The sequence below is a fragment of the Artemia franciscana genome, chromosome 2 (assembly GCF_032884065.1).
Source record: "Artemia franciscana chromosome 2, ASM3288406v1, whole genome shotgun sequence".
Taxonomy (NCBI): domain Eukaryota; kingdom Metazoa; phylum Arthropoda; class Branchiopoda; order Anostraca; family Artemiidae; genus Artemia; species Artemia franciscana.
The window spans coordinates 58,535,456-58,560,226 of NC_088864.1; the positions used below are offsets into that span (position 1 = coordinate 58,535,456).

Genomic DNA, 24,771 nt, shown 5'->3' on the forward strand with positions numbered 1-24,771 from the left:
GGGGACAAGCAAATATCCTATCAGACATATACACACAGAGAGAGATAGGCAAAAACATATACAAGCAAACAAAGTCAGACCCACAAACACAAAAAACAGACACGGTGACAAGCGAAAATCCACTCAGATACACAGGCACAGAGAGAGTGAAAGTCACGGAGAGAGAGTCAGAGAGAGAGGCGAAAACACACAAAAACACATAGAGTCCGACAAGCAAACACACAAATAGAAAAATGCAAATATCCACTTAGAAACACGGGCACAGCGGTAGAGAGACAAATACATACAAACACACAGAGCGAGAAATACAAACACAAAAAGACAGACACGGGGTCATGCAAACACTCCTCCCCCCCCCCCCCACACACACACATGAATAGATACAGAGAGAGAGAAAAAAGCAAACAGCTACTCAGACACACAGGCGCAGTGAAAAAGAGAGAAAAAACAGCTACAAACCAACAGAGTCAGACACACAAACACACAAAGACAGATACAGGAATAAACAAACACCCGCCCACACACACAGGAATAGTGATAGGGACAAGGAAACAGAAAGTCAGACATACGGACACAGAGAGAGAGAGACAAAACACCTACAAACACGCAAAGACAGGCACGCAGAAAAGCAAACGTCCGCTCAGGCAAAAAGGCACAGAGGGATGCAGAGAGAGAGAAGAAAACACATGCAAACACACAGAGTCAGCCATACAAACCCACAAAGACAAACACAGAAACACGCTAAGAACCGTTCAGACACACAGGCAGGGTGAGAGAGATAAGTAAACAGTCAGTCAAACACACAGGCACAGAGAGGAAGAGAGAAAGACAAACAATCACGAACAAAAACACAGAGTCAGACACAGAAACACACAAAGACTGGCAAGGATACATGCAAACAGTCACTCAGACACATAGTCAAAGGGGGAGAGAGAGAGAGAGAGAGAGAGGAGAGAGAGAGGAGAGAGAGAGGGAGAGAGAGGAGAGAGAGAGGGAGAGAGGAGAGAGAGAGAGAACAAAACATCTACAACCGCAACTGATTTTAACTTGCACCCAGATAACCGCAGCCAACCTACAAGTGGGGCACCACGGTAAGTGAATCTAAATTAACTTAACATGAACGAAGTTATTTGAAAAAAGGTGAGGTTGTAGGCTGTATTCAACTTATTCAAAAAAAGATGTGCTGCCATCAGTTGTGTTCCCCACTTCATACGTCTCTGACTCTAAAAAGATTCCGATTCATCTCTTTCAGACTTTGTTAAAAACCAGGTTTCTCTCTCTCTCTCTCTCTCCCTCTCTCTCTCTCTCTCTCCTCTCTCTCTCTCTCTCTCTCTCTCTCTCTCTCTCCTCTCTCTCTCTCTCTCTCTCTCTCTTCTCTTTCTGTTCCTAGATATCTGAGTGGGTTCTTGCTTTTCTCCGTGTATATATTTGTCTGTTTGTATGTTTGACTCTTTGTGTGCTGTAAGTGATTGCTTGCCTCTCTTTCTCTCTCTGTGCCTATGTGTCTGAACGGCTGTTGGATTGTCCCCATGTCTGTTTTTGAGCGTTTGTGTGTCTGACTCTGAGTGTTGGTAGGTATTTTTGTCCCTCTTTTTCTCTGCCTGTGCGACTGAGTGGCTCTTTGTGTGTCTCTATCTCTCATTTGATTCAAAGAAGCGTATCTTCATCGAGCTTTGGGCAGAACAAATTACAAAACATTTTGAAAGTGCACATTCAAATATTTAGAAGAAATTCACTTCTACTATTTTTGAAATACAAAATGAAAATGGTATACATATGTTCCTAGTGATTTTTTCTTTTAGAAAAGTGACCCAAATATAAAATTTAGTCATATAACTGTCATTGGATTTACCTTGTTAGTCATGCCCAAACAGGAATATTTAAATAAGATGCAGACTGGACTATGCTAATGGTGTATCTCTCTTGTAGTATGGTTCTGTAAGTAGGTGAATGCCCAAATATAGGCGGGAAGGCCCAATGACTGGATATGGTTGCTAGGCGAACGGGTTATGCAAATGCTGTACTAATTCGGTTTTACCAATGAGGTGCACGTAGAACTGCATACAGGGATAGTAACCGGTTATACTAATGAACTTACTTCAGGAGCATTGCCCCATAACTACTCCCGACATCGGTATTTCCGCTGCCATTTCTGGCTTGGAAAAGCTAAGAAGCATGAAATAGGTAGCATCATAACTTCCATGGTTGGAGTCTCTTAACCTAATGTATCCATTCTCCTCTTTGTATGCTCCTTCAGCCATCTTAATAAGTTCTATAAATCGCCTGCTAACTAGAAGGCTACAGTAATATAGAAACAGAGGTATAATGGCTGAATTCAAAATTATTAATTATGACCACTTGATATAAAGAAAAACAAAAATTATAAGAGGTTGAAGACCTTATGGATGCCTCACGGTTTAAGACCTTAAACAGATGGCTCCCAGCCCCTCACCCCATCTTAAAATATTATGCCTCAACGGGACACGATCAAGCCATGTAATTACTATTATATAGTATAATTGAAATGTATGACGTGGCTGCATATTTATCCCTCTGGGGGTATAGGGGTCAAATGAAGCAATCTGCCTTCAGGATTGAGACAACTAAGTCTAAAGTTTCACCGAGTTTCACAAACCATCCTTCAAGTATGCCTTTTGCTTGAACCTTCACTATTTTAAAAATATTGGAATATCGCGGATCAGTTGTTTTTTCAGCAAGCATCAAATATATATCTTGGATATCCCGGATAGTGATTAAAACAAAGAAAACACAGACCCTCTGGAAAACTTTATACATCTTTCTGCGTTGGACAGCAGTATATACTATGACATAAAGCACAATCCGTAACTACATGCATCGAGCTTACGAATGGCGGATCAAGGAGAGCGGGAGCCCCCCCCCCCAAAAAAAAAAAAAAACAAACACATTTCTGGCACCCTCATTCCTTTTTTCTCTTTTCACTCTTTTTTTCAATAAATTTGTCAATTTGGTCAATTATTGCCGCCCTTGTCACATCGGGCTTCCCCAAGATTTTTCTTATTGCCGCCCATGTCACTTTCGCCCCCCACATCATTTTCCCCTAGATAAACCTAAGAAATTATAACCCTTATTTCCTGGAATTAGCCTGAAAGGGCCACCCCTTGTTCCTTACATTACACTTTTTTCGTGCTTTTAAATCCCAGGAGAAATGCTGTATATTGTCAATTTCCCAAACATACTCTTCTCAGTTAAAAATCTTTTTTTAAGAGAGCTCTATATTTCAACAAGTCTCCAACAACTCTTTGAAAGAATTCACAAAAAAACTATTTTGTCCAAGGGAATGACTCGGCAAGATAAGATAACGGACTGTAAATTATACTTCAAGACTATTTCATTTAGACATGAACAAAGACGTAGTTTTATTTCATAAGTAAAAATATTTAGCAAAGCTATTTTGTTTGCCGATAAATGAAATCGGATAGCAAGACCGTTACAGCGCGACGAAATGGTTTTATTATAATTATTGCTGATTATACTAATTACGCTTATTGCTGATGATGACTTTGCTGATCCTTAAAGGTTAGCAAAAAAAGAAACTAAGAATAGAGCCAAGGTCGTATCCAGGGTGTTAATAGGGGCTGAACCCCCCCCTGAAATGTTTGTCCTTCTCATAGAAACACACTCATGCTTTTATTTAAAGTTTTAAGAGTTTAAAGTAACCCCCTAACAAAAGTCCTAGATACGCCATTGAATGGTGTGTTCCATTCGAACGATATTCAATTAGTTCGGAACCTTGGCAATTCGAGTTCATGCTTTGATCTCGCCTCACTCAGACGGACGTCTAGGGGGAGAATGCTAGGGATTTTCATTTTTGGTAATGCTAGAATGCTAGGGATTTTCATTATTGAATTCAATTTGAACTGAATTAGACTTTAATAAAAATAAGTTCGTCTATAATATCTCAGAATAATTAATGAGTTACAGAGGAGGCTCCATATTTCCATCAAGACCCCCGTGTGTGAACTCACGTTAAAGTGTAAGCGCTTAGTCACGAAAAAAAAAACAAAGACTTAGCGATCACACCGCTTAATCATATAACAAGAAACCGTCCAAGAAGGAACAAAGCTCTGAGGACAATGGCTACAACATGGGAAAAAGGGATATCTTTTCTTACTATATAGGTCAGTAAAATTGAATAACAAAATAAAAGAAAATTTGATTTGTTCATAAATTTGGTGGTTCAAGTTCGAGCAAGTTTGAGTCTTACTTCCAGGGGCATCTGGCGGAGAATTTTTCGGTGTTTTCCACTTAGCAGTGGCCATCTTTACCAAACTTCTTATCAAAAAGTTCATGGTAACAAATTTAAGTAAAGAGCAGCCCATGCTTGTAATCAAAACTTTAAAATAGAAATAAGAATAGAAATCAAAAGATATTGTTTTCTATGGTGATTCCAAGTATATAGATTCATTAAGTTTTAAAGTAACCCATAAAATGTTACTAGTCTCAGAAAGTGTGCACAGTTTTAGAAGAAGGATACTTAAGAGGAACAGATAAGTCAACTGAAATGGGAGGAAATGCAATCAGCATTGCAGCTATACAATGACTGGGGGTTTTATGCCTCTGCAGGTACTAATGTCTCGGGACAAGTTATTATACAATTTTGGAATACCAACTATACACGTAGCACCAACGGCGTATCCAGAATTTTTATTGGGGGAAGTATTTTTTCAAAAGAGGTTGAAAAAAAACATTTTAAACACATTAAATAAAATTATACACTTTTTGATACGTTTTTATGGGTTGGCAAACAATTTTGGCAGGGTGGGGGTAAAATTCCACATCCCCTCTCTTGGACACAATCTTGCGTACCTCAGATTAGATTTCGTTTGCCACCAGATATCAGTGAGGCTTTAATCACTTACCTACTTGGTCTATTTACGCATCCAGCTGTATAAATTACTATGCAATAGACTATTATCTTTCTATGACATGAACATATGTTTTAGTAGCTGTTCTGATTTGTAAAACTCATTTATTGCTCGCTCACTAACAGACAAATTAATCAAGTTTCTTCTACGGAAATTATTTCCCCTAATTTGTTAGCAGCAATGTGTATGGCAGTCCTTCGAAGTTAAAAAAGAGCAAAAAAAGAAGTTATTAAATGCATGTTCAATTCTTAGGGTCAGAGTTGAGATTTTTTCTTTTATGAGCCATAAGAGGTTAAATGGATCCTCAGAAAAATAGGAGTGGAGAAGGAAGATGATCGACAGGTTTTAATTGCCTCAAAACCGAGTAGCGAGAGACATAACAATTATGGATTATTTGGTGTACTACAAAACAATCATATTCATCGGATCGTACCACATATGACTAACACGGTGATATGGCTCAGGGCTGGCCTAAAGGACCCTTCTTTAGGTTTAATACTTTTAACTAATCAGAGATAATTCTTCGACCCTTCCCGAGAAGAAAATCTTGGCTAGAGTCCTTCCTATTTGTAAAATTGGCAATCTACATTATTTACGGACCTTGTACCAGGGGTTATGGAGGGTGTGCTGTCTTTGGGGGCATTTTCATTGGACGTTTCAACCATTTTGAACGAAATCGCCATTTTAGCCTTTTGATCTGATGCTTTGGGGATTTTAGTGGGATATGCATCAGAGAAAGGCACAGAAGATGGGCGTGTCACCCTGCAATCACTTCCTATTCCTCAAATGGGCACAGAAATCTTTCAATCGAATGAGCCCCCCAAGTTTCAAAACCCCTCATTTCCCATGAAGTAGCGGGGAGAAAGGGATTAAAAAAATATTGAAAGCAAAAGGTTCTTTACTAAGGTCTTTGATAAATTATTGTCTCAATAATAAGAGGGAAAGCCGAACCCCATTTATTTGAAGTTAATCCTTTATCTGGTACTTTTCCAATATCCCGACTCCACCTATGAAGTGAAGTTAGGTTAATCCTAGTAAAATATACCAAAATATGATGAAAATAAATACTTTAGAAACAAAGTTATGGAAACTGCAGAAGAAAATTATTAATAGCAGGCTGTCCAGAACGCATTTTGTGAAATACCTAACCAAAACTGATCACCTTTATATATTAAATATTTATTAGAAATTTACCTACATCGTAGTTCTTCTCAAAAATAGTAAGCTAATTATAGCCTACAGCAGACAGACAAATCGGTTTTTCTCAGATATTATCGATCAAAATTCTTGAGCAGGATCGGTAAATTTAACAAGTACCCTTTGTTTTTTCAGTGGAATTCAACGGATTCTTCCATAATTGTCGTTTCTGTGATAAGGGAGGAGGCAAGACCATATTTAAGTTTGGTTCTGTCTTTCTCTTTAAGTTTTATATCTAAGTTAAGTTCACATGCGGTCGTCTGAAATTATAAAACTGTTTTTATGCTTCGTTGAAACATTGGGATTTTTGAAAATGTATTCCTAAGTTAAGCCCCAAACTGTACAATTATTTTCCTAAGCACCAACAAAAAAAATGCCAAATGATATTTTTCCTAGCCCTAGGTCAGACGTTCTTTGCAGGAAAAAAATGCGGACTTGTGGTTAGGCTTAGTCAACTACAAAAGTATTTCGATCGTCAGTTCTTATTAAGTTCCTTTCTTTCAATTTTTACCTATCCCTGAAGGCGTTTTCACAATCCTGAATGATCACATTCTCAAATCGACTTCCCTAGTTCTTCAATAAGAACAAAAAGAAAAAATGTAAACAAAAGTTTTCTTTAAATAGATTTTCAGCTGTTTGTTTATGTTTCACTGTCACGTAATTATTTAATTTTCTTTTTACCACAATGAATGTTTACAGCAGTGTAAATAAAGAAAGTAGTTCACGGAATATTATATCCATAGCCGAAGGAAAATGACAACCTACGACTGTATCTGGAGAATTCCAGGATAAAAAAAGGCTTGACCTTATAAAAACTGGAAGAACATAGAAAAACTGGAAGACACATGTAAGAACTTATACAATAAAGAGGTTTACACAAAGCAAAGAGCTTCAGAGGCCCATCGTCCAAACATCCAGGTAAAGCACACTTGAAATAATAAACAGATACATTTATTATAAGCCCAACAATATTATACAACACAGTCCTCTATAGAACAGGTCACAGTGTATTCTAGTAAATATTATTCATCTCCCCCCCCCCCAGAAAAAAACACAAACTTAAACTATCATCCTTTCTTTACTGAGTTATTTAATATATTGACAAGCCTGAAAGATCGTTTTTTAATTGCTTGCAGGATCCCCGGGAACTCCGGGATATCACCTTCAAAAATATTACTTCGTTTATGGGGAAGTTTGGGGTACCCTACTATAATGTTTACCCAGCCCTCGACTTCTTATTTACATCTGGAGCAAGAAAAATTCTTGTCTGGGCTAACCCTATTTTTTTTTATTCAAAAGATTTTTTAATTTTTTCAATGGTAGACAGTTCGCCCGAATGTGAAACTAGGTCCCTAGTATCTCAGGAGGTAAATCTAATTTAAAATAATACTTGAAATCAAAGACCTCTTTAAGCTGGGCATGAGGACACGATAAATTATTTATTTCGAATAAATACATTGGTGAGAGTTGGTGTTCATTCTCCACAAAGGTAATTATAACGGACAAAATATTGCATGAATGCTAATTTCGTAAAATTTTCAGGTCACTAACACAATAAGTATAATTTTTTGTTTGTAACCGTTTATGAGTGCAATAATCAGTTTGGCTGACATAGTTTATTATCAAAATTTTCATTGAATGTGGCGACATTCTTTGAGTGAGATCTTATGTCTGCATAGTTGACCAGCTATTCAGTGGCATTAATTGCGAAGAGGACGACAGGAGGCATTCAAAAAAATAGCTGTAAGAAAGACCCAAAAATACCTGGATCTAAAAAAAATACATGTTTTCGGTATTTCTTTAAAAAATAGAAAAAACAAAGTGGTCTTCCCCCCTGGATACTTAAAACTTTCTGAAGATAAGATATTTAGAAGATGCTGTACATACTTCTAACGTTTTGAATATAAGCCTATGCACAAACATTATCCTTCGCCATCCTTTGCAGTACATTCCACGGCTACCTCATCTATTATTCGTTCCTTTTTTGATTCTTAGTAGAACGGTATAAGGTCCATTTTTGTGAAATACTATTTATTTTATGTCGAGGATCTAAACCACAGAAAAACTTGCATCTTGCTAACTGCTATATACTCGCCAAATGTTAAGTTGCCTGAGGTTCACACATGTGTAAATTTTACATCAGTCAACTACGTTTACAGCTTCTGTTTTGGCCACATTCCAGCAGTTTGAAGATTTCCAGCCATCTTTGACAATATCATCCTAGCATATTCTCGGACATCCTTAATCTCCTACTTTAATCAAATTTTGGGACATTTATTATTCAAATTTTGAAATAGTTTATCATTGCCAACCCCACTAAAAAGAACTTTATTTGCACATGCCTTCTCCTGTGGTTATTTAGCAGAATTATTTTAGAATATGGTCTTCATCAATCCCGAAGACATACTTAAGACGTGAAACACATAGTGAGTTGAAAAGAACCACTTTACTATTAAAGAGTTGCAATTGACACCTCATCACATGACTGTATACCTATAACTATACTCAAACTATTATTCAGGCAACAGATGCATTCATCACAGCAGATAAAAAGCAAATTGAACATTACTACTTTCTTTACCAGCTTTCCTTGACAGTTTGACAGTCAATTTGACATCTAATCAAAAGACATGAAACATATAGTGAGTTGAAAAGAACCACTTTACTATTAAAGAGTTGCAATTGACACCTCATCACACGACTGTATACCTATAACTATACTCAAGCTATTTTTCAGGCAACAGATGCATTCATCACAGCAGATAAAAAGCTTATTGAACATTACTACCTTCTTTACCAACTTTCCTTGACAGTTTGACAGTCAATTTGACATCTAATCAAATTTGCTAACTGCCAACGTTGTCCAAACGAGCGTAACGAAAACTCATTTTAAAAAATCCCATAATTTGAATTAGTACATCTTTCTAGGATTGTGGTTCATCTTGTTAACGTCTACCAGATATTTTTTAAGTGTGCGTGAAAAAATGAAATACAGGGATGTAAATCTTTCATGTTTCGTACATACTTACCTATCTCACTCGTTCACTCGAGTGACAGGGAAAATCGATCTTTTTGCCAAAATTAGCTAAAATAATACTTTAACACTCTTGTATAAGGATGATAGAGAAAGTTCTAAAGAAATAATAAGTTCAAAGTATGTAATTTGGGTCCAAGGATACAACTGATACCCGTTATTTTCTCTGTGACCTGTTCCTTGCCCCCCCCCCCCAGATCCTTTTCCAGTGATTTCCATTTAAGGAGATCAAATCTAAGTCGAATTATCAAGTGGAAAATTAACTTGAATAACATTAATCAGAACCTATTTGGCCTAACCAATGTTATTGGACATGTAAAAGTAAGTAAGCCACCTTACTGGTAAAAGCTGATGGAAAAGCAAACACCAAAGCAAACTTTTATAATGTCTGTCCTGTTACCCTCAAACTGGTAAAATTCTGTAAAGATTATGGACCAGCCATATAGCCAAGAATTTGCTTTGGATAGAGCTCATGCTATCAAAAAGACAGAAAAAGGTGAATTACCTTTTAGCTATAAAAAGATTGATGTTTATCATCAAAATCGTTATTGATCCATTTAATTAGAGAGCCTTCCTAATTTTTTATTTTAAGTTCATTTCAAAAATGTAAGGGGCGATATGTTTCATTTCTGCTGGAAAATTTACATTAATTTCTAAGTGATGTAAGAGTGAAAGAATGAATCGAGCGCAATTTTTTATTTTACTCCATTCGAGCGAAAATCATCCATTTCCTTTTTTTTACGGCCCATGCTGACATACCCATACCAAAAGAAGTTACGGGTATCAATGTTGCATTGAATACCCTAACATCAACTTTGTTCTGGATCGTCTTAATTCTTCAAATTTTCCAAAGCATATATTGCTTTATCTGGATAAATATTCTACTGTCTTAACTTCGTATTATCTCTTTCCCTCCCCTTAGCTCTCACACACAGCCCTGTGCTAATGGAGTTAGTTGTTTTCTATTATTTTCTTGTGCTTATTTCTTATCAGTAGTTAGTTCATAAGGCAAAATAGCACAATATAAGATTACAAAAAATAGCAAACTTTTGTATATTGCCTATGGCAAAATCCCGACATCAAAATTGGGGGAAGACTGATTTGAAATTGCATCCATTAAATTTAATGGAGTTTAGGATTTAATGGAGTTTCCTCACGCACTGACCCTGGTTGCATCAGCTTAATCTGCTAAACCTGCCTGCACTAGCTAGGATTAGATTGCAGGCAACAATTAAACATAACATCCAGTTTTTGGAAATAATTTTATGAATTTTCAAACCCTTGAGGGAGCTTGACTCTTTTTCACGTACCAACCCTAGCTGCATCTGTTTAAAGTGCTAACCCTGTCTCCACTAGCTGAGATTAGATTGCAGGCAATAACTAAATATAAAATCCTCTTTTTATGAATGGTTTTATCAATTTCAAATCCTCGAGGAAGCATGATCAAACAGTTCATGGTAACGAAATGTAGTAAGGAGCGACCCGGCTCAATAGTAACCGAAACTCTAAAAAATGCAATTTTGATACCAATAGTTACATCAAAAGAATCGCATTTTGATGCTGATTTTAAATATATAAGTTTCATCAAGATCAGTTATACCCATCAAAACTTTTTAGAAAATAAGGGAAACACCCCCTAAACGTCATACAATCTTAACGAAAATCACACCATCAGATTCAGCGTATCAGAGAACCTTATTGTAGAAGTTTCAAGCTCCTATCTACAAAAATGTGGAATTTCGCGTTTTTTGCCAGAAGGCAGATCACGGATGCGTGTTTATTGTTTTTCTTTTTTTTTTTTTCTTTTTTTTTTTTCTTTTTTTTTTTTTCCAGGGATGATCGTATCGACTGAGTGGTCCTAGAATGTTGCGAGAGGGCTCATTCTAACGGAAATTAAAAGTTCTAGTGCCCTTTTTAAGTGACCAAAAAAATTGGAGGGCACCTAGGCACCCTCCCACGCTCATTTCTTACCAAAAGTCACCGGATCAAAATTCTGAGATAGCCATTTCATTCACCATAATCGAAAAACCTAATAACTATGTCTTTAGGGACGACTTACTCCCATGGCCCCCTCCCACGCTAATTATTTTCCCAAAGTCAACGGATCAAAATTCTGAGATAGCCATTTTATTCAGCGTAGTCAAAAAACCTTGTAACTAAGTCTTCGGGGACAACTTACTCCCCCGCAGTCCCTGTGGGAGGGGCTGCAAGTTACACACTTTGACCTGTGTTTACATATGGTAATGTCTACTGGGAAGTTTACAGACGTTTTCAGGGGGATTTTTTTGGTTTAGGGGGAAAGTTGGGGGGTTACGTGGGAGGATATTTCCAAGGAGAAACTTCTCATGGGGGAAGTGAATTACAATGAAGGGGGCGCAGGATTTTCTAGCATTATTTGAAAAAAAAAACAATGAAAAAAGAAACATGAAAAGTTTTTTCTACTGAAAGTAAGGAGCAGCATTAAAACTTAAAACGAACAAAAATTATTACGCATATGAGGGGTTTACCTCCTCGTTATACTTCGCTCTTTACGCTAAAGTATTCTTAGTAATTTCAACTATTTATTCTACTATTTATTCTATCTTTGTGATTCAGAGGTCATTCTTAAGGAATTGGGACAAAATCTAAGCTTTGGTGTAAAGAGCGAGATATCGACAAGGGATGAACCCCCTCAAATACGTAATAAAAACATACGAATATAGAAGTTCGTTATGTAAGTTAATTCGTAAGTTACGTATATTTTTTACCAATGAAAACGTATGTAAAAAATTAAAAGTTCTCGTTTCTTTTTTAAGTAATAAAAAGCTTGGAGGGCAACTAGGCCTCCTCCTCGCTCCTTTTTTCTCAAAATCTTCCGATTAATTGCAATTAATTAATATGCAAATTTCGTTTTAGTTATTTATGTGCGGAGAGCCAAGATCAAAACATGCATTAATTCAAAACGTCCAGAAATTAAATAAAAAAACAAGTTTTTTTAAATGAAAGTAAGGAGCGACATTAAAAATTAAATCGAACAGAAATTACTCCGTGTATGAAAGGGGCTTTTCCTCCTAAACGTCCGGCTCTTTACGCTAAAGTTTCTTACCGTTTTAAAAATAGAGTTAAGAGAAAGAGTCAAACTTTAGCGTAAAGAGCAAGACGTTTAGGTGGAAAAGCCCCTTTCATATAAGGAGTAATTTCTGTTCGTTTTAAGTTTTAATGTTGCTCCTTCCTTTCATTTAAAAAAACTTGTTTTTTTATTTAATTCTTCTTCACGCACTGACCCTGGTTTCATGAGCTCTCCCTGCCTGCACAGGCTGAGGTTAGATTGCAGGAAACAATTAAACTTGATAATAATTATAAAAGTTTACCTTGAAAAATCCGAATACGGTTTGATGGTGAGCTTTCATTCCTTCCACTTTAACCTCAAGCAAAGTACTAATTCCTGAGTCCGCTGTGTTTTCACTGCTCGCTTTGCTGGTACCTGAATAATTGAAATGGACCTATGTTAAAGTCAATGAATTGATTTTTTACTCGGATTTAGTTGTCGCACGAAATCATATAAAAAAAAAAGATGGTGCGACTTCTATCTCACTTGTCTGAAATAAATGTGTTCCAATCAAAAAATTGGATTCCTAAGCTCTATAATTTGGCAGAACCCCTGCATTTCCTATAGACACCATCATTTTGAAAGATTATCACGCAAACAGATAAACGTAAACTAGGTCTAATATATTTTAATTTGCAGAATATTTGAGTAAATGTCCCCCCCAGACCCAAAATTCAGAATTAATCAGCAAATATAAATTGGCCAACCCAGAAATACCTCCGTCAAAACTTATTTTGAACCACAGCTGCAAAATCAATTTCCATTCATAGCACCCCCATCTTACACAATGATGCATAAATTTCTACGTATGAGACAACTGTTTAGTGGTTATTAAGTAATCTTTACTAATTACTTTGATAAACGTTGCAATATTTTTTTTTTATTCCCGTTTTTTTTTCCTCTATTTTATACTCCGTCTCTGTGTAACTTTTGTATTATTTGTAGGGTAAGAAATAAATAAAGGAATGTTGAAACATATCTGTACAAAAAAGGATACACCCAAAGAGTAGTTAAGTGATTTTCGGCTCCCTCCCCCTAAACAGCTTCTTACCAAAAAATTGCAAGAAAATATACTTTCTTTCCAAATCCTATAGGTAGGTTTACAAGTAAAAGGGGTCATCACATGAACAAAAAAATGTCAAGTCACTAATATAAGAGAATGTAAGTTTTAGGCCAAGAAGACATCTTCCTTCACCTCCCCCACTAGAAGACAAGAAAACTTAGGAAATAAAGGATTTTGTTAAATTTGATGGAGATCAGACATATATGTCCAGACTCGTTCCTAAGGGAGAGAGTGACTGGGGTAGTTGTCACAGGCTCCGAAACTGGGAAAGGGCAGGGCTGGGGAATTGACCACTTGGATCGAATTTTCGCTTTGATTCGGCCTTTTTTGCTTATATTTGAGTCCGGAGGGATGGAGTAATTGATTTTTCCTCGACCACCACCAGCCGACGGCTTTGTATGTCTGTTCTTTCTTAGTCTTTTACACGCATACAAAATAAAAATACTACCTCCTCTAGAAGACTGATTGGGTTGATCCTTGGTACTATATAAACCCAGCAGGAATTGCCTTTATTTCCAAATACATTATTTACAATATATGGAAAAACCAATGAATTTGAATTTCTGTTCAACCTTACTTTCATCTGGTAACTGAATATATACGAATAGGCCTCACCCTTTTGAACCTTTCATATAACTGTCAAAAAAAATCCTGCAGGCTCCCTTACAGAAAATTCTTTGTGAAGATCCTTAATTCCTCATAAATTAAAGAAAACTAACATTCTTAAAGAAAAGTATAGAGCAATACTAAACCTAAAAAGAACAGCAAATACTGTACATGAGGATTGCTACCACCCAATCCCTTAGCCCCTATTCTTTACTCTGAAGTTTAACCTGATACTTAACCGAAAGCATTTTAGAGCTCTAAAAATAAAAGCCAGTTGGTAATTGTTGGTGTTTTAATCACCAATTGCTTTCAAAATCGTTAAACTTAAAGTGTTGTTGTTCAAAGTAAGTACAATTAAATCAAGTTGAGGTACTGCTAAAAAAAACACATTGCTCTTCTTTTAGAGCAGTTGTTCTTAGAGAGGTGGTGGGGAAAATTCTAAGTTTAACGTAAAGAGTTGAGAGCCGAGGGGGTAGCAGCCTTCCTAACATACAAGATAGTTTTGAAACATGTTGAGCATCAATGCCACTACTTAATTTCAATTTGGAAAATACAAGCTGCTTTTTTGTGTATGATTTCTTTCCGTCTTTGATATTATATTCGTTTTGATAAGAAATAAGAGAAGTTCCTGTCCTAACCGCCCCTTGTCTTCACAATAACGGTTAACTTTTGCATAAAAATCCTTCTAAAACTATGATGCTATGAAAGCTACTACCGTATGTACTTCTATGTAATCAAATATGTACTTCTATGTAATCAAATTACGTAATACATATTATATAGTAAAATAACACATACCTCCCCCAACAGAGAGCTTAAATCAAGTAAGATTTTTGCTGTAGCTATTACCACTATATAGTTAGTAGCATTTGAATTTCAATCGATAAGGACTAGCAGAACACCGTGATGTCACAGACATCTTAGTGGCTTAAATAAAACCTACTGTTTCTCATAAATTTGGGTTCATAAGTTATTCGTAAAGTGTCATATTGCCATATGGTACTTTTTGGTGCCATTTCTGGCGTGGAAATGCCGGGAAACACAACGGGGCTACTATTGAGATTTCCATAGTTGAACATCCTCAACCAAGGATTCAAAATCCCTCTTCTTGTATACTCCCTCCTACCTTAGTAATTGAAACCGAAAAACATACTTCGCAAAAAAAATACCTAATGAATAAAATGGAATTATTTTATTACTATTCTTTTGAAAATATTTGAACTTTTTACGTTCAAATTCTTAAAGATAGCGATAATGATATGCCACTCTGACTCTTCATTTAGACTTAATATAAAACGAAACCAATCGTTTTAATCGTTATTAATCGTTTAATTAATTTTTAAACGTTGAATTTATAATGTACTAATAACAAAACTGATATTCAACTCAAACTCAAAACGAACAGGAATTACTAGATATTGAACTGGGAAACCGTCCCTCTTGTACCCGAGTTATAGCTTAAACGCAGATATTAAAAGATCGATATTAAAATTAAAACAAACAAATATTAGGCTTAATAAAAACGAAATCAATAATGACCTTATAATGAACCAATAAAAAAACTGATATTCAATTCAAACTCAAAACGAACAGGAATTACTAGATATTGAACTGGGAAACCGTCCCTCTTGTACCCGAGTTATAGGTTAAAAGCAGATATTAAAAGATCGATATTAAAATTAAAACAAACAGATATTAGGCTTAATAAAAACGAAATCAATAATGACCTTATAATGAACCAATAAAAAAACTGATATTCAATTCAAACTCAAAACGAACAGGAATTACTAGATATTGAACTGGGAAGCCGTCCTCCTTGTACCCAAGTTATAAATTAAAAACAGATATTAAAAGATAGATATTAAAGTTAAAACAAACAAATATTAGACTTAATGAAAAATGAAATCAATAAGAACCTTATAATGTACCAAACTTGAAACTGATACTCAACTGAAATCCCCCCCAAAAAACAAAGATCACTTGATATATGGTCCCTTGCAACCCAATTATAGCGCGAGTTTTATTCATACTTTACTAAAAGAATATATTTCAAGTAATATCTCTTTTACCATTAACAATTAGAAATAAATGGATTAAAGGAAGCTCACGAAATTAATACGATAAATTCTTATAATATTAAACTGCTTCCATCAGGCTGATATTCGCTGAAGTTCCATTAACACTTTCTTCATTCAAAACAAATCCCTTTAAAATGCATAAACCGGCCAAAAATATTTCAAAACTTTTTTCCGAACTAATTTTTTCGAATTTGGTAAAGCCAAGTGCCATAAAAATCAGACCTTAAAACAAACATTGGAACTAATGTAGGAAGACCCTTTTCAATCAACAATGAAAGGGTAACTAAAAAAAAATCGTTACCCTTTCATCGTCGCTTGGAAAGGGTCTTCTATTTTAGTTCCTGTATTTGTCTTAAAGTTTAGTTTTTATATTACCCTTTGGACTTCAATCTTTTTTTATTATTATTATCCTGCACTGAAGACCAATTTTCTTAACCAATGACAGATTCCTCCATGGAAAGTTCCCCCAACATATCCCCTCTTCTCACCCCTCCCCCAACCAAAAAATTCCCCTGGAAACGTCTGTACACTTCCAAATAACCATTACTATATGTAAGCACTGGTCAAAGTTTGTGACTTGTAGCCCCTCCCACGGGGACAGTGGGGGAGTAAGTCGTCCCCAAAGACATAGTTATAAGGTTTTTCGACTGCGCTGAACAAAATGGCTATCTCAGAATTATGATCCGTTGACTTTGGTAAAATAATTAGCGTGGGAGGGGGCCTATATGCCCTCCAATTTTTTGGTCACTTAAAAGGGGGACTATAACTTTTCATTTCCGTTAGAATGAGCCCTCTCGCAACATTCTAGGACCACTGGGTAGATACGATCACCCCTTGAAAAAAAAAACAAACAAACACGCATCCGTGATCTGCCTTCTGGCAAAGAATACAAAATTCTACATTTTTGTAGATAGGAGCTTGAAACTTCTACAGGAGGGTTCTCTGATACGCTGAATCTGATGGTGTGATTTTCGTTAAGATTCTATGACTTGTAGGGGGTGTTCCCCCAATTTTCTAAAATAAGGCAAATTTTCTCAGGCTCGTAACATTTGATGGGTAAGAATAAAATTGATGGAACTTATATATTTAGAATCAGCATTACAATGCTGCTTTGATGCAGCTATTTGATGTAGCTTTTGATGTAGCTAGTGGTATCAAAATTCCATTTTTAGAGTACTACTACAGTTCGTTACCACGAACTGTTTGGTAAGAAATAGATTGAAAAGGAAGAATTTAAACATAAAATTTTTTTTTAAACATGTATATTTTCTTTTGTGTGATGATTTCAATTTTGTTCAAACTTCAGTTTCCAACTATGATTGTTTCATTAGTAATTAAACAAAATGTTTTTTTGATTAGTAATTAATTAATTCTTAATTTGGTTTTCAGCTGTTATAACACGTATCTATGTGAAAGTAATCAAATAAACTAAATATTAAATTCTAAATCAATTCCTCACCAATCCAAGTAGCGTTATATTGTCTTTGAATGGTAACTTCAAGCAAATTGCTGGGTGTCCAAACATTACAAATTTCATTATCCTTTCAATTTAAAATTACAGTTTACAGGTTTTTACATAAAACTTGTAGAATAACCAAAATCGTCATTAAGATCAAGAAGAACTAACAGATTATTTTTATTTAGCCCTTCTAACTTCAACATAAGATACTAGATAATATGGTTAATTAGAATGAAATAAATTGAAACTTAACGTACCTTAAATTAAGATTGAAATTTAAATTGGTCTGTACTGTACTTTCATGCCGCAAAACTTTTGTTATCTGACTTTTGACTTTTGCTCTATAACTTTAAACTTAATACCCTCAGCTTCATTTGACATTGCAGATACACCTTTTGGATAAATTGGATTCAAATATTATCTTTATTTTTAGTTTAATATGTCCCAGAAGTTAATATCCTTAGCTTTTTCGAACACACCTAGAATAAAACCCTCCTTTTTCGTAATGATGATTCCTGCTTTTAAAACAGGGTAAAATACATAATTTACAATCCTTAATCCGGAGGCGTGTGAGGGACATTGCATCCCAGGAGGCATAGGTAGTATAGGCGGCAATGGGGGCTGATTACCCTTTGATAGCTCTCCAATACCCCCTTGAAATTGTCAACTTAATACCCTCAGCCGTTCCTTAGATATTGATAATACATCCTTCTGAAAATCAGCACGCACCAATTGCATTTATTGTGTCCTACATCCCTCCCCAAAGATGTGGGGGGTTATGTTATCCCCATCGGCATAGTTATTTGAGATTTTGACTATTTTAAACAGATATCTTTTTCAAAATTTTTATCAAATATTTTTGGAGAGATTGCAATTAAAAAGGCAAGAGAGGGGCTGGTGGCCCTTCAACCACTTTTCAACATCCCCTCAACACGTCCTGAAAGTTTCAACTCAATATTCTCACATTCCCCTAAACATTCTCCAATGATTTACCTCAATACTCTTAGCCTTTCCAGATACATCTATAATCAAATATTCCCCTTTTCCTAATTTCCTATTGATTCGGAATTCCTTCAGATCACCTTTTGCGAGTTTATACCTCTTTATACGATCTTGCCTTGAATACTGTTCCCCCGTTTGGCATTACGGCCAAACGCAAGAGCAGTCGGACGCTTTGATAGCTCTCCAATACCCCCCTGAAATTGTCAACTTAATACCCTCAGCCGTTCCTTAGATATTGATATTACATCCTTCTGAAAATCAGCATGCACCAATTGCATTTACTGTGTCCAACATCCCTCCCCAAAGATGTGGGGGGTTATGTTATCCCCATCGGCTTAGGTATTTGAAATTTTGACTATTTTAAACAGGATATCTTTTTCAAAATTTTTATCAAATATTTTGGAGAGATTGCAATTAAAGAGGCAAGAGAGGGGCTGGTGGCCCTTCAACCACTTTTCAACATCCCCTCAACACGTCCTGAAAGTTTCAACTCAATATTCTCACATTCCCCTAAACATTCTCCAATGATTTACCTCAATACTCTTAGCCTTTCCAGATGCATCTATAATCAAATATTCCCCTTTTCCTAATTTCCTAATGATTCGGAATTCCTTCAGATCACCTTTTGCGAGTTTATACCTCTTTATACGGTCTTGCCTTGAATACTGTTCCTCCGTTTGGCATTACGGCCAAACGCAAGAGTAGTCGGACGCGATTGAGAGATTTCAATTTCGGGCATTGTTGGTAATTTCAATGGCGCCCAAATTCCCATACTGTACCCTCCTTGAACAGTTTGGCCTAGATTCCCTTGCTAGTGAACAAAAAATGTCGCTTGCTTTTGGTACATGGGTGTTGAACAGCACATCCTATCGATCCATACTGCCCCCTGATTTCAAACCACATCGAGAAAGACCAGCAAGAGCAGTGGCAGAAGCTGTACCTCGTATACAGCCAATCAATGTATCTTCAAACAGATATTTGAAAAGCTTTGTTCCCTCATTTGTAAAGTTTTTTAATGTTACTGCTAGTAAGCAAGAATAGCTACAGATTTAGTTCGTTAGTTATATAGTTATATTATATTTTACTGATTTTAAGTGGACGTACTGATTTAGTGTACTGATTTTAAGTGGACGATTGGATTTATTTTAAATTATCTCATAAGTGCTGATTATGGATTGTACATGTATTTGTGTTTTGGCGACTAAAACGAATGTTTGGCTCGTCTGCTGCTTTAGTTTGTTAGTTATATTTTATTATGTTTTGACTAGTCAGTTATTGTGTACTGATTTTAAGTGGATGACTAGAGTTATTTTAAATTATTTCATAAGTCTTGACTATAGATTATATATATGTATATATATATATATATATATATATATATATATATATATATATATATATATATATATATATATATATATATATATATATATATATATATATATATATATATATATATATATATATATATATATATATATGTGTGTGTGTTTTGACGACTAAACGAATATTCGGCTTGTCCGCTGCCCGTTTTGAAAATAAATTGAATTGAATGGAACTGATGAATCCTGCATGTAAACAAAGGAAGAATTGCATAATTTATAAGCGTTGTCCCAGGACTATGGGTGTATGGTATTCCTGTAAGTTTAGCTATTAGACCATTTGACTAGTTTGAATAAAATGAATATTCCTATGTTTCAATCAGTACTGATCCGATAGGGCACCTAAAAAGATCAAGGCAAGGGTGGGGGAGGGTTACCCTAAAATACTCTTCAACACCTCATCACATACCTTGAAATGTTGAACTTAATACCCTCAGTCGTTCTAAAGATATTGCTGATATTGTCTTTTGACAATTTAGCAAGCACATTGTTTTTGACATCCCTCTAAATATTTTCTTAAATTTTCACCTTAATACCCTAAGCCTTTTTGGAGAAAAAAAAAGATACCCTGCGATCGTTTTGACACTTAAAAGGACAATAAAAACTCAAATTTCCAATTGAATGTGTCCCCTCTGAAGTTTACACGATCATCCCATCCGTAAAAACCTTATATGTTAACAATAGGCGGCGAGCATAACCATTCTCAGAGGAGAGTGAAGAGGTTGACATTCCCAAGGACAAAATTACTGGACTTTTCAACTATGCTTAATACAATGGCTCAAACATTTTTATTTACTGTGTTTGGGGAAATAATGGGTGTGGAAGGGAGGCTGGCTGCCATCCAATCACTTTGGACACTTAAAAAGGGCACTAGAACTTTCAATTTTCGATCTACAATTTTCCTTTCCAATTACTTTCAGAGCTTTCAATTTCTATTAGTTCTAAATATATCATGTGAAAGTTTAAGGGATATCAGAAGTATAACCTATCTTTTATGCTCTTAAAAAACAATATTAACTTCTTTAATGATAATATTGCTTGTGGACGATTCCGCCTGAAAAATTTCATTAGCATTCTTTCATTTGAAAAAGACTTTAATTTCTGGTCTTTTTCAAATCATGCCAGAAATCCCCCCATCCGTGAAAAAGTTTTCCTGCAATCCCCCCTGAAATGAAAACCTGCTCCCTTTGAAAGTTCCCCATGAAGTATTTCTCCCACAGGATTCTCCATGTAGAATTTCTCCCGCGGAAAACTCTTCCCTCACGAATAGATCCTCTAGAACATTCCCATCTCCACAGAAAATTTCCCACGGACAATTCCCCAAGAACATTTCCACATGTCAAATTAAGCTTGTAAAGATAAAGTAAGATCAATAAAAAGAATTTTGTATAGGGATTCTGGCAGATTCTCGGGTACTTATGTATTATACCGCCAACACATATTGAAAAAACATACTTCAAAAATAATTCTTTGGCTTGATGTCGGGATTAATTAATAATAGATTTTAGTATGTATTTTGCTGTGTTCTTGCGCTAGGGTGGCCTCCTCTATGATCTCCAACCTTGTATGTTTTTTTTTCTCGTATGTTTTTTTTTTGTCTTAGTTTTTTCTCTCTCCTTTTGGAATTATTAGTATGACGAGACGTTGTGTGTTTTTTTTTACGCATTTGTGCTGCCCCAGCCTTACGAGTTCTGCTCTCTGTTGGGGCATAATATTGTTTTTGTATATTTTTAATTTGAATTAATAAATATTGATTGATTGATTGAACACTCAAGAAAAATAAATGCGTTAATCCTAATGAAAAATACCAAAACATAAGGAAAAAATAGCATTTTAGAAACAAATATTGGCTACATATTTGCACATTGGGGGGGGAGGATAACCTAATCCTCCCCCTCCTAATATCCAAATATGTAGCCCAAACTATATAATAACAATGTATTTTGTTACTTGCCACTTGTTTTCCACTGAGTGTCTGCTAATTGTTTCTTAGTACAAACAGATAAAACCGGTTTGTTCTCGAGTTTTACACAGCGCAAGCTTAAGTGTTAGAGGTATAATACATAAGTACCTATTCTCCCACAGTAAATTTTCCCCCTGGAAGGCTCAACCACGGTACATCAACCCAACAGAGAATCCCCCCTGCCTAAAAAACGTCTGTATACTTCCCAATTACAAATGCTATACATAAATAATGAGCAAATTTTCTAACTTACAGCCCTTTCCCGGGGTCTGTAGGGAATCATGTTATCTCCAAAGACAAAGATAATGGATCTTTTAATCCTGTTGAACAAAATAACCATATCAAAATTTAAATCAAACTATTTTGGGGGGAAATGGGGGAATGGGAGTGGAGCTATTTGTACTCCAATCTTTTAATTACTTAAAAAGAGCTCTGAAACTTTTAATTTTTGTTCAAATGAGCCCTCTCACGCTATTCCAGGACCAAAGGTATGATGCGATCACCCATGGGGGAAAAACAAACTAATAAACACGCATCCGCGATCTTTCTTCTGGCAAAAAACACAAAATTCCACGTTTTTGCAGACGGGAGCTTAAAACCTCTGCAACAGATTTCTCTGATACACAGAATCTGACGATGCAATTTTTATTAAGATTACTTTGACTCTTTGGTGGTGTTTTTCTTTTTTTTTAATGAGGCAAATTTTCTCACCACTAAACTTGATTAATCATGCAAATTTGGAATCAGCATAAGAATCCAACACTTCTGATGTATCTATTGATATCAGAATTTCAGTTACAATTGTTAGAGTTTCGGTTACTATTGAGCAGAGTCACTCTTCCGGGGTAACGAGCTTATAGTTCATTACCACGAACAATTTAATATAATTTTTTTTCCCTAAACAATTCTAGCAAAAATTAATAAGTGAAACCGAAGCATTGAGAATGAGAGGTTGAAAAACTTAAAACGAAAGTAAATTGTCCTACATATATAGGGGGGCGTCTACCCCTATAAGCTACCAATCCTTATGCTAAACAAAGTTTAACTTTATGATCAGTATCTTTTTTTGTTTGTAATATCACACCCAGGGCGTCCTCAAATGTTATGGGGTTCCCCCCTCTACGCTACTGTTTAAGTTCAAGTAAAGTTCTGTATAGCAATACCTTATGAATCAAAAACATCCCTCATATATGGAACCCTTTAGATGTTTCTGGGAGGTCTGTAGTACCAAAACGTATTTAGGGCGATAACTTTCAAGTTTTCAAGAAGGCATTTTGGACATGTCTTGTTGTTAGTGGAAGAATTTAAGAATCCTATATAGTAATTGTTTAATCTAAGAATGATGTACTGGAAACAGAACACATGCTGTAGAAAACAAAATGTATGATCAAATACCTAAGATTCGAAAGTTTTCCATGAAGTTCAATTGCACTTTATTGAGAAAATCAATGGCTTTTTTTGGGGGGGGGACTCCTGTATGTCAAGATTATTTAGTCTTAATTGGGAAATAGTTTTCTTTCTGTAGCATACACTATTACTACTCCTAATGACATCTGGATGCAGCCTTAAACTACTTGAGGTTAATAGAGTTGTGCACAAACATCCTCTTTCTCATTGAATTCAGAGCTTCTCTCTTTACTCCCTCCCTCTAGGACCAAGAAGCTCCAACTTCATTTAACACTTTCTTACGAATTCTTCCCACCTCATTCAATGATCCTTCTTATTGTCTAGCCTCAACTAGATTGCCGATAACCACAAGTTTGGGAAACCTATCATTCTTCTTTTGCAAACTGTGACTTTAACCATCTAAATTCTCCTTCGTTATAATTCAGTAGTTTCTAATAAAGTGTTAAGGAAGTGTTTGAACAGATTTTCGTATTCAACTAGAAGACTGGTTTGATGTTAATATTTGATATTTATTCATGATTGTTGCCTTTGATTGTAGCATTTATAAGTTTCATTCATTCTAGTTTGTTTGTCTTTGTAGTGTTAGTTTGTAGACATTAACAGTGAAATACTTGTAAAGGTTTAATCACTTAATAAAAATCATCATCATCATAACCCTTAACCTGTCATTTTTTTACTTCTTTTTATAAATTAATAGAAAAGAATATGGACTACATCATAAATCAAATCTATATGTTGTGCTAAAATATGTCAAAACTAAAATGTCTCTTTTCTCACCATTATCGGTTGCTCCTATTTTTGGTTGCTCGGCTGCTGACTTGCTAAGATCACTTACAGATTTTGACCATTTCCTCTGGAGAAGATGAATTCTCTTTCGTCTAGATGTGCGGAGTTTTCCAGGGCTTTGCTTTTCGGAAGCTTGATCCGGTGAAATTTCGCTATCTTCTATCATTATTTAGCCTGAAGTGTTCTGGAGAAAAAAATGGGATAAAAAAACCTTTTCAGGGAGTTTCAGACATATTTGCTTGGAGGACGCTATTCTTAGCGGAACGAGGTCCTTTTGGGTTGGGTGTGTGTGTGTATCGTCCTTTCCAAGAACTCTGCACAGTTTTCTATGCTATAAAACGTAGTTTTTATGTTGGTTAGTGGGAAATTCCTTTTTTTTATTTGTTTTGCCAAGGGTTCATTTAGTATTGCCTAGTTGTTGTTGATTCAGAAAAGGGTTGAGTGGCCACTATCCTCGGTGCAGATTCTCTCTACTTTCATGAAGATTTACTTATATTTCTGGAAAATGGCAATTTTAAGGTTGCAAATCTAAATTCTAACGGAAGCATAAATACTTAATCAATAAACACATTGAGCAAAAGCGATCACCTAAAGATTCTGGATCCCCTAATGTCGACAGGATGGATCTTACTTACCATTCTGTGCTGTGAATAGTTGGGGGTGGTGGGGCAAATGACCACCTTCAAATGGTGTCAAGTTTTTAAACGTTGCCAGGGGAAAAGCATTTAGTTCCCAAATGCACGTAGGCATGGGATATTGACGTTGAAGTCAATAGCATGTCTGCTGAACGGTGTTGGAG

At 35.6% G+C, this 24,771-nt stretch overlaps 1 protein-coding gene across 2 annotated transcripts in view; it reads right to left on the reverse strand.

The window, feature by feature from the left end:
• LOC136043844 (multiple C2 and transmembrane domain-containing protein-like) overlaps positions 1 to 24,771 on the reverse strand; it is a 202,613-nt gene that overhangs the window by 175,114 nt on the left and 2,728 nt on the right. For both annotated transcript variants that reach the window (XM_065728782.1, XM_065728783.1), the window contains exons 2-3: positions 23,964 to 24,156; positions 12,489 to 12,601 (exon numbers count right to left, since the gene is read on the reverse strand). In XM_065728782.1, coding sequence (XP_065584854.1) covers positions 12,489 to 12,601; positions 23,964 to 24,138 — 288 coding nt within the window. In that variant the 5' untranslated portion in view covers positions 24,139 to 24,156. The remainder of the gene's footprint in view (positions 1 to 12,488; positions 12,602 to 23,963; positions 24,157 to 24,771) is intronic.